The 11,197-nt window shown below is 36.6% G+C and overlaps 1 protein-coding gene across 3 annotated transcripts; it reads right to left on the bottom strand.

The window, feature by feature from the left end:
- Nucleotides 1-4,529: 4,529 nt before the first annotated feature.
- Nucleotides 4,530-10,622, bottom strand: LOC107746560 (tubulin-folding cofactor B). 3 transcript variants are annotated; one of them, XM_016560815.1, is made up of 7 exons: nucleotides 10,415-10,622; nucleotides 10,106-10,268; nucleotides 7,899-8,042; nucleotides 7,631-7,727; nucleotides 7,082-7,273; nucleotides 5,073-5,145; nucleotides 4,530-4,947 (listed from the first exon to the last, which is right to left on the bottom strand). In XM_016560815.1, the coding sequence occupies exons 2-7, from the start codon at nucleotides 10,223-10,225 to the stop codon at nucleotides 4,833-4,835; spliced, it is 741 nt and encodes a 246-aa protein (XP_016416301.1). In that variant the 5' UTR covers nucleotides 10,226-10,268; nucleotides 10,415-10,622; the 3' UTR covers nucleotides 4,530-4,832. The 3 variants fall into 3 exon arrangements, with proteins under 3 accessions (XP_016416301.1, XP_016416302.1, XP_016416303.1); XM_016560816.1 differs by having other exon boundaries at nucleotides 10,430-10,622; XM_016560817.1 differs by having other exon boundaries at nucleotides 10,474-10,622.
- Between the last annotated feature and the right edge of the window lie 575 nt (nucleotides 10,623-11,197).

Here is an 11,197-nt window from a genome sequence, read left to right as displayed (position 1 = left end):
CTCTGATGGTACTCACATGACTCTGTAGCGCACTTCCTGTTGTGAGCAGGCCAACCTGTAGCCCAGAGTGACTATCAAGAGTGATAATAAAGGCCAGCATCATACCGCCAATGAAACTACCCGCTTGGAACCAGAGGAACTAGGAGGAACGCCTGTTTTATCCATCCAAAGACAATGGTAGTTTCAAAATTTGACTGTATAAATGCTGATGCTGTTGGTGAAACTAATGCTGATCTAAAGTAGTTCAATCAATGCAGAAACTCAGACTGTACCTGTCGATGCAGAAATCAGGCGTTTGCTCTCTGTTGAGATGTGCACAGTGTTCACAGACGGTTCAGATGGGGTGATGGGTTCAGCTTTGGGCAGTAACGGTGAATATTTGGACATGTTCGATCCAGTCACTGAAGTCTTTCCTTCAGCTGAATGAGCCTGGACAGCTCTCCTGTCTGCATATGGAAAATCCAGATCAGCAAAAGCATTTTATTTGTTCTTATATTACAGAAATTACAATAAAAAGCCACTAGCAGAGTACTTTTATAGTGTTGTGTAAGATTTTGCTGCAATAGCACACATCTGGTCCAAAACATTGTGAATGCTGTAATCTGTGTTTTCATGGAAAACTTGAGTAAGATGATGTGAGTTAAGAGATTCATATGGCTGTACTACTTGAGTATAACTCATCAGTTGTTTGCATGTAGACTGTCTCAAAACAGTGAGCAGTGAACCGTCTACCTAGAGCAGTTGTTATCAGCCAGGGCCTGGAAAAAAGTATATACTTTGGTAGAAAATGTCTTCAATCAGATAAACAGTAAAACATACAGGCCACACCATTAGAATAAATCACTTTATTGGATCATTTTTGCTATACCATATATGAAAGCACCTTTCAACAATACTATAAAGAAAACACTAAAAATGTCCCCGAACTGTAACCAAAAGATAATCCAATAGCGCCTCTGATATAATTTTTTTTTACAGGTGCATATTTTATACACTATAGATTACAAACTCATTTAAATGTCCTGAAGTACAACTAGACTAGAAAAAAGAAGAAACACACACACACTGAAAATACACTGAGTTCAAGTATTCTCAACTTGAAATGTGGGCCGGGGCCCAACAGGGGGCCTCAGCAAAGTGCTATGACAGCCTCAAGATAACTTAAAAATGATTTAAAATAAGACAAAACGAGCATTAAAATAAGTCCCAGATATGTATTTAGATATTTATTTTTATTTATTTATTTTGTGAAGAAGTTAGAAGAAGAACCAGGGTTCCCACGTTCTTAAAAAATCTGAATATATGAGGGAGAATAATTTTAAAAGTGTGATTTGTAGACCTTAAAAAAGCAAATAAATAACTTGGCAATTGTAAAATGAATATACTTTTTTGCCAAGCTTTAAAATGGTCCCTTTTCACAGACTTGACAGATGACCTCATTTATGTCGAATGAGGAATGTTATCATGGATTTTTCTACTGGAGCAAATGGGAATACAAAAGTTGTAGTTTCGGTTCATCACTATAAGTTTACCCAACTATGACGACTTGCACTTCTGAGAAAATGTGAAAAGGGTCCATATTTTATCAGGTAGAAATTGCGTGTAAAACACGATTTGAGGGGGCCCCCGAGTCAATATGCTGTTCAGGGGGCTCAGAAACCATAGTGGCACCCCTTAAGGCAACAAAAACGAAATCTATAACACATCATATTTTATTAAAACCATATTAATAGTAGGCCTATAAATAGTTTAAAAATAATATAAATGTTCTAAATGAGTCGTTTATTTGTATATAATATAGATTCATGTTGTAAAATATTAAAATAATAAGTTGACCCGAGTCGAGTCAGTGATGCACCATCTGGGTGTAAAATGACCATCTGGCCAAATCTGATTCAAACCCATGTGAAATAAATAATTTAAAAACTAATTTAAGTTCCTTTTACAAACAGTCATATTTCTTTTCATAAAGTTAACGACTACAGGTGGAAAGATATATCTGATTATAATGTGATGAAAAGCATTTTCTGGTTCTTATTAGAGAAGGATTTGGTGCACTTGTACACTGTCCCTATCAAATAAACTACAAATAATATGTATATATGATAAACTAAACCAGTAATCTCACATTAAAACACCAGTTTATAATTCAGAGATTTAATTTAAGTTACAGTGCCTTATGGTGGGTTGGGAGAGCCCACTCTTATCAAAACATCTACAATAAAGTCTGAAATTATTACAGAGTGTGCTGTCTTCTCTTTTAATTGTATGTTTGTAACAACTGGATCATTTGTATTAACAAGCACCCACCCCCCTAGTGCCCCTTTTTTGGTTTGTGCCACTGCCCCTCAAAATGTCTGTGCACGGCCCTGCTTAAAGCATAAGGTCGGGTTTGCCAAGAAACAAATCGAAAATGTAATCTTAAGAGAAAATCTCCAGTCATTGCATTCGTGCATTTATACGAGTGTGCGGCAGTTCGCGCCTGCGCGCCTAGGAAAAGCACACAGAGTCATTTTGAAACATCAAGACAAATAAAATTATGACTTGAAACACAATAATTTCTAATAATATATCTATTCTGAGGCAGTCAAAACAGCTTAGAATGCACGCAAAGAGCGCTAGCTCTGTCTATAGGCCTAATCACTAAAAGCTGTCACTCACTTCAGTTCATTGCGATCTCACGACGTTCCGTTAATAAGCTTTCTACACTGCACAATGAATCTCTTATTTACATCATATACGTTGTTATAATGAGAGGATTCGCCAGCTTGCAGAACTCCGCACCTGACAAAAACTCGCCGTTTTGAGCGGTGAGTGAACATTTGACGCTCTAACACAAATACATACTGGTGGACACTGGACAGTGTTGGGGAAAGTTACTTTTAAAAGTAATGCATTACAATATTGCGTTACTCCGTAACTAATTACGTTACTTTTTATGGAAAGTAATGCGTTACTTTTTAAAATCTGGACAGGGCTTGCTCGTCTGTTTTTAAAATAAAAAAGTTCTATTTTTGGCAAATATAAAAGCCTTTTCACACCAAAAGTGAAATGAATAAGCCTCAGGCTGAAGGGAAAGTAAATTTACGTCCGGACTCTGTACAGTAGAATGCAGAAGAAGAAATTTCAACACACTTCAGCAATAAAAAAAAGACACAAATGTTTGTCTAGAGTAATTTGTGCTTATTAGTACGGTTGAACTGGATCGTCGAAGGTCAGAAGCAAAGACATTGGTTAATAGAATGGGATTAAATACATAAAGGATATTTGTGTTTAACATTTAATTATTGCAGGTTTGCGTCATATTCTGAGTTGCATTTTTATTCATTTTGAGGAATACTGAATCTGTGGGGGGGGTTTTTTGTGTTACCTCGCCTATTGGTTAAGTCCACCCCTGGGTGTGTGTGTGTGTTTACTGTAAAAAGCAGGCGCTCGCCCTGCATATCTAATGTTTCATTATTGTTTTGAAAATAATGATGTCCAAGCAAGTGATTTGAAACTCATTTTATTTTTGCAAAGCATCAGTCTGGAGGGGGAAATCGAAATACATTGACAAAAACTTGACAGGAATGATCAGTTGAGCCAGAAATCCCATGGCCACGTTTTTGATAAATGATCAATTCAATTGTACTTTCTTTGCAAATGGTGACTGAGACTGTAAGATTGTCAAAACGATGTCAAAAACAAAAATACTTCGTTTTTTCGAATTTATGGCCACTTAATGTAAGCATGGAGTAAAGGAAGAACGAGATGCACGTCTATATCCAACATCAGCGTTTGTGCCTGGCCCTGGTCTAGTGTCCACAATTTCCACTTTTACAATGCATTTTGTTAAAGCTACTATAACATAATTATGACATTCATATGAATCATATAAGTTGCTGACTTGCTGTGCACCAAAACCAAATGTTTATTATCGCTTGTGTGAGCTATGAAGGTTTTAGGGCCGTACTACATCAGTGTTTTTCACTGCAACATGAGTCCCATGCTATGTATTAAGGCAGTAAAAATTTTTTTTTTAAAAAGACAATTTGGGCATATGTCTGCAGGATGTTCAAAATTGGCACATGGATTTATTTGAAACAGAGATTTAACTAAACAGAATTCCATACAAACATTAGGCCTTTCTGATAAACGTAAATTCGACATGCATGAAAATACTTGCATGCCAATTTAAAAAAAAAAAAAAAAAAAAAAAAAAGTCACATTTCTGTAATTTACACTGAAAATACAGAACCATAGAAAAACTGAGGCCACGGATTCTACATTACACATCTCATTAGTGAGCTAATCGCTAAAGTGCCAAAGACAATGAGGGACTGATACCCTACAACACAGTCATATTGAGGCCTAATAATGTAATCGGCTGCAGAAAAGGAGGAATTCATTAGTACAAATACATTAGTACAATACAGTGTGCACAGAACTGCAAAAACGTGAAGAACATTTTCTGTTGTGGTTGGTTGGTTGGTTTTGTTTGAAGTAAAATTATTCGGTCTGGGCTCAAATTAGCTGCAGAACTTTGGAATTCAATAATGAACAATCAACATGCAAGCGAATGCTTTTCTTTACTCTGACCTCGGCTGGTGTTCTCACATTTACCTTACTAGTTACTTCTAGTCGCCAGGGCACAGATGTTGTTTAAGATCATTCCTGGAGTTTGACTGCAGGAAATTAAGGTACAATTTTTACTGATCTCTTCCAGACCAGCATAAAACAAAATGATCTGCATTGACGACAAAAAAACCTTCTACCGCAGCAATGTCTCACTGCATGGAGCCAAACCTCTGGAAGAAAGAGGATCTTTCTTCTGACTGCTCATCAGGTGAGTCTTACATCTCATCCAAACCATAGTCCTCTTCAGGGAAGTCTCCCACAGTTACTGAGAGGGGCTTCACGAAGACGCCATATTTTGGCTCACACTCAAAATAACGTTTCCCATTCACACTAAATCAAGACAAACATAACGCATCAGTTAGACTTTCTCAGAAGGTTCATGTAAGGGTCACATTAGTCATTTTCAGAGACATGCTGGTCTTATTCATAAACAAATAACTTGTGCATGCACCAACCTGCCATCATTCTTCCCCAGCGGCTCATCATATTTCACACCAACCCAGTAGCCTGGTTTGAAATCTGCTGTACCTGAAAACAAAGAAAGCATTTAAGCCCCATTGAATATGGTTGGAAAACACAGGAATTCATAAATGAAAAAAAAAAAATCACATCTCTAAAAAAAAAACAGGGAGCCCCAGGTCAGGATGGCGTGTTACAGTTAACTGCCTTCTGAAAAGCATCACTCACAATATAAATCAATATCAAAACTAGATGAAAATTGATTATATTCTTTTCTTTATTACAAGTACATGTAACATTTAAGTGTTAAAGGGGTCATATGATGTTGCTAAAAATAACATTATTTTGTGTATTTGGTGTAATGAAATGTGTTTATGCGGTTTAAGGTTCAAATAACACATTTTCCACATACTGTACATTATTGTTTCTCCTCCATGCCCCGCCTTTCTGAAACGCGTCGTTTTTTTACAAAGCTCATCGGTCTGAAAAGCGAGGTGTGCTCTGATTGGCCAGCTATCCAGTGCGTTGTGATTGGCCGAATACCTCAAGCGTGTGACGGAAATGTTACGCCCCTTACCATACTGTGATGCCCTGTCCGGCCGGAGCGATGAGACAAAAACATTAAAACCCATTATAAACGAGTCATTTGTTGCATCCAGTAGGGACATAATTACGGATTATACTCTTTTTACTCGTTGCATCGTGCCGCGTAAACATAAAACCATGTCTGCATACTTTCCCAGGATCAGGAAACAGTCCTCCATAAAATGCGCTGCACACATCTGAATATTTGGGTTGAACTTTGGCCAGTCGCGATAATTAAATAACCGTATAAATCGCGATTATTTGATCTAACCGCGGTTGTTTCAGGTAACCGCGATTATTGTGCTTTTTATACAACACAAGGGGGAGTCATACACCAAAAGAAACAGAAGAGCACCAGTTAGCTTTTCATGCACTGTATTGCCTATACAGGGCTCCAGACTCATTCTTCCCACTGGTCGCTCTTTTGCAACTAACTTTCTCAGCTAAATGGTCGCAGTCTGGAGCCCTGTTATATTTTTAATATTTTGCATTTTATTTTATTTTTGTACTTAGGCCTGTCGCGATAATTAAATAACCGTCTAATCGCGATTATTTGATCTAACCGCGGTTGTTTCAGGTAACCGCGATTATTGTGCTTTTTATACAACACAAGGGGGAGTCATACACCAAAAGAAACAGAAGAGCACCAGTTTGCTTTTCATGCACTGTATAGCCTATATAGGGCTCCAGACTCATTCTTCCCACTGGTCACTCTTTTGCAACTAACTTTCTCAGCTGGTCGCACGAGCACATGATTTGGTCTCAATATTTTTTTTGCGCTACAACATGCATTCAATGCATGCTGATGAGCTTATATCATAGTTTATAGATATGGAAACGAAAGTGGTTAACATTCAACCCGTTCTTTATCATCAGTAGTATTATTTGTGATTTGAATTTTGTGAACGGGAGTTTCTTTCTCTTTTGCTGTGTTAAGCCGCGGGAAGAAAGTTTTTTTTTTTTTATAAAAAACGTCTGTTTTGCTTATATCTATACCTTTCACTTTTTAAGAATAAAACAAAAGATGGATTCATTGTTATTTTTAATTAAAAAGCACAACAACAATAAATCAGTAAGATACAATGACAAACTAGCTTACAAAACGTTTATTAACAAAAACAAATAAGATGAGGCAAGGCACACACCACATGCTGTATTATATACCGACTAATAATTTACAGGACACTCTTAACTTTTATAAAGAATATCTCTTTGGATTTGAGACTTTAGTCTTTGCAACTTTACAGATCTTCTTTACGCACAAAGAGCTTGTAACACTCCAAAGAGAAAGGAAAAATTTTAATCGCATCATATGACCCCTTTAAATCAGAGCAGTAGATGCGATTAAACCAGGTCATGCAAACAGCACAAACAAAGCCTTAATCTGCGAGGTGTGATATGAAAATGAGGGTAAGCTTACCAACAAACATAACAGTGCCAATCTTAGTAGGTTGCCCAGGAACTTGAACTTTGCAGCGGTTCCCAACAGCAATGTCTTCAGCAGCCACCTTCTCTTCCTCTTCTTTCTTAGCAAGAGCCTCTTCTTGCTTGGCCCTGTTTTCCTCATTAAATCGACCTAACTTCATATTCTTCTTGAAGTTCCGTATCGAATCTGACAAAAAAAAAAAAAAAAAAAAAAAAAAGAAAAGTTGGGTTATTTGCTTACATTAATTATAAAAGCACTTATATGTATAATCAAAATTAACCTTTTGTACTTGTACCTACTGTAACACTGTATTTCACGCTCTAACACGATGAAACAAAAAAAGTAATTTTTAAACAAAATTACTCAGGAAGGCGGGAGAAAAACTCAGATGTACGTCACAATAAGGAAGACATGACATATCTCTATTTCGATTTCTTTTGGCGTTAAATCACAACTCAACTATTTGTACAGTCACTATAAGTTGCTATAAATTAAATCACTCAACAAAGGCTGAAATTTGATTGTTAAAGATATTTGGATTACCTGCCCTTTTTTCATAGGCTTCATCAGAGATCTCAAATTTCTCAACCTTTGACAAATCAGTGAACTCCCCACTTTGCGTACCACTGCAGTCTGTCACCTGCACAGAAAACAACACTAAAGCATAAGAATTCCGTCTTAATTAATGCTATCAAAATAGTTTTAAAATGTCCAAAACAGCGGAATTTTGAAGCTCTAGTGATCATCATCTCACATTGCTTAAATTTTGTCACTTGTGTAGCTGGGGTGTCAGAAAAGAGTCAATACCCACATGTATTCTGCAGTCATCATCCACAGGATAGGAGCCGAGCAGCGCTTCATTGTTGTCTAGCTTCTGTAAGAGCTTGTCTGAAGTGCTAAATAGCTCAAGGTCCATAAAGGCAGCTGGGGTGCCCACAATCAACTCCAGTTTACTCTAAAAAACAAACATACAAGTTAAACTAGAAAATAGACTAAAACATCAATATGATTCCAAATAGACCCTCACAGTTTGATGACCTGTGATGTAATACACAACAAATATAGAAAAATTGTACCTTCAGGTGTACCAGAGCTTGTCACTCGGGCAATACCTTTAAAGCCCAATTTTGTACCTTACTTACCCCTAAATGGTTCAAAGAAGTACATTAAGGGTACATATTAAACCTCAGCAGTAGTAATATTCATATTTTAGAGGTTGATAATGTTTAAAATCATTTTTTATGGGTACTGACACAGTGACAATCTCTTGTACAACTTTTTTCTTGCACATTTAGTCTGACTATATGCAATCATTAAATTATGAACAGAATGCATATTAATATTTATTATGACAATAATTATTACAGTGTGGAACCTCTAAAGAGACATGATGGTGATAAAAATACTGAGATGGGAGTTAAGATTACATTTTAATGTTTTTGCAGTCTCTTGCAAAACTTTTACATTTCCCAGAGAAACTTTGTTCACTCGCAAAATAATTGCTTTCCCTCAAGAATCTTTGCCTTCACTCTCAAAATTTGCAGTGGAAATAATATGAAGAGGTAGAAAACTCTATTTCATAGATTTTGCAAGCGAACCCAACATATTTCGGAGAAATGTAATAGTTTTGCGAGAACGCATAGTTTCTTGGGGGAATGCAATACTTTTATGAGAGAAGACAGTTCCTTAGGGGACTGCAATTTTTTTTTGTGAGTGGACGCAAAAGCATTGAAATATAATTTTTACACCCGTGCTTTTTTTCTTTTTTTTTACATCATGTCCCTTTAGGAGCTCCATATTACAGAGCCAAAAATGCTGTTATACTGAAAAATAAATATCATGCAAGAGTGATCTCATGCCTGTGATTTGACCATATTTCCACAATGGACAACATATGCATATGACCAGAAAATTACATCCAAAGCTTGAAAAAATAAGTACCAAACCCGTTTTGAAAATTTTAACCCCCTGGGTCCGGAAGTTTCCTTCATTTTTAAAAAGTGTTCCCTTCATCTCAGGGGCACGAGACTCTGTGACTTTTCCTAAATAAGGCTTGATTTTGTTGTTCTAAAGGCGTGTAAAAAATAAATAAAAAAAATTACCGTTTAAGGTCCTTGGGGTTAGATTGACCCCACATTGAAAATGAATGGGAAATCAAATAAAAAATTTAAAAATCCAGTATAAATCTGAAACTTTCTACATTTAAATAAAGGTCTGGTCCTAGAGCATAACACACACACACACACACGTGTGACTGCAACAGAGAGCATTTTTTATAAAAATTGGCATATAAAATCAACAAATATGGCATAAATCTGAAATATTTCCATACATAAATGAAGGACTGATAGCACAAATGCAACATGGAACAAGCATGTTCACTCACACACACACACACACACTTATAATAATTTGCAAAAGTAGACAATTCAAAAGACATCAGACAACAACAACAAATTCTAACCTTTGACAAAAATACAGATTTCTAATGTATTTTCGAATGTTTAAATATATATGCACAAAATATATATCAAAGTTGTGAGAAGTTGAAGCATCAAGAAAAATGAAGTGAAAATGAAATAAGTCCCTATGGACCTCTAAATATCTCTTTGGATTTGAGACTTTAGTCTTTGCAACTTTACAGATCTTCTTTATGTACCAAGAGCTTGTAACACTTCAAAGAGAAAAGAAAACTTGAAATCGCATCATATGACCCCTTTAACTATAGTTCCTAAATTTTCCCGCAAACTTGCAGTCGCAGATGGAAGTATTCTATCCCTAACACACAGAACAATGTCCAGAAACAATTTAGATTTAATTTAAAACATAAAGTGATTTTACCAAATATCCCCAAAAACGCAGCATAAATGTGTAGTTGAGAAGTAAATAAAAAATGATATATAGTTTGTTATATAAAAAAACGTAACGTTATATTTCCTTATGCAATCGCTCTGTAAAAGTTTGCAATACTACACTAGTATACGAGTCGCACAAGAGGCATGATCTGCCCTGCCGCACCTTAAACTCTGCGATCGTTATTCCTCGGTTGAATCTCCGGTTCACCTCGAAGGAGCTGACGGTGCTGGTCACCCGCACGGACACGGTGGGGTTGGTGATGACTGTCACACTCCCGTCCATCTTCCGTTACTAACCAAACTCTGATGCTGCTGGTCTGGTCGAGCTGAAAATCAAAAGGTGTGTTTGGTATTCATGCAGCAAAACACAGATGCCCGCACAGAACAGTTATTTTGTCATGGCCCCCACTTAAGGTTTAATATTTGCTATCTTGCTGGTTGCTATGGCTAGCCAGTATTTACATGCACTCACGTGACAAGCTCTCACTTTATTCACTGCTTCAGTCAGCTGTTAGCACGTTCAGTTCTCACCAGTTACACGCGATCCGATATTTTAAGGGCTGTATTCAGAATTCAAACCAACAAAACCGTGTATCTTCTTCTTGTTTTAGCTCGTAAGAAAAGCTCTTCCGTCAAAGACCACACCACTTGATTCTGGAAGATTCTGCCCACCCACATTGACCTTTGAACCAATAAAAATTGGCAATTGGGCGGGACCTTGGATTCAACTAATAGGAAAATGTTATCAGGCTTTCAGTGGGCGGGGAAAACGTACTCTGTCGAATCGGGCTGTTCAGTGCTACGGTTATTATCCAATCACTATTTGTTTTGTTGAAGCAGACCGCTCCCAAAGCTGCATGATAAACACATGCTTGCAGTACTGAATGTATTCCACACGATGCTGCTAGAGTTTCAGAAACGCCGAAAAAAAGCTAAAAACATACGACAGGAAATTCATTCAGAAATTGCTTTTTTTGTTTTGCATAGGAATAGTGAAAACGTGCTCTAATAATCTTTGTTTTATGTGCAGCTTCGAAAAATCTTTTTGTACACTAGTAAGTTATTACATATGACAATAAAAACGCTATTGTAACTAACAGAACTGTTAGGATACTAGTTTGGGATATATAGTTAAAAACTAGTGTCTCATGAATAGGTACTTAAATTGGAATATATAGCCAAACTATTGTAATAGTTACTCCTAACTAAATATAAATAGTACAAAATTAAATGCTACTAGTTACAACTAGCTACA

The sequence above is a fragment of the Sinocyclocheilus rhinocerous genome, unplaced genomic scaffold (assembly GCF_001515625.1).
Source record: "Sinocyclocheilus rhinocerous isolate Xijiao unplaced genomic scaffold, SAMN03320098_v1.1 scaffold1160, whole genome shotgun sequence".
Taxonomy (NCBI): Eukaryota; Metazoa; Chordata; class Actinopteri; order Cypriniformes; family Cyprinidae; genus Sinocyclocheilus; species Sinocyclocheilus rhinocerous.
Note: the sequence above shows the minus strand (reverse complement) of the source record. Positions and strands in the feature narration are given on the sequence as shown.

What these genes read in the sequence shown, in the direction of transcription:
- LOC107746560 (XM_016560815.1), bottom strand. Translation starts at nt 10,225, where the DNA reads ATGGACGGGAGTGTGACAGTCATCACCAACCCCACCGTGTCCGTGCGG. An exon ending in TGGCACTGTTATGTTTGTTG is followed by an intron (nt 5,146 to 7,081) that starts GTAAGCTTACCC and finishes CTTTGTTTTCAG; the next exon opens with GTACAGCAGATTTCAAACCA. An exon ending in CTGGGGAAGAATGATGGCAG is followed by an intron (nt 4,948 to 5,072) that starts GTTGGTGCATGC and finishes GTCTTGATTTAG; the next exon opens with TGTGAATGGGAAACGTTATT.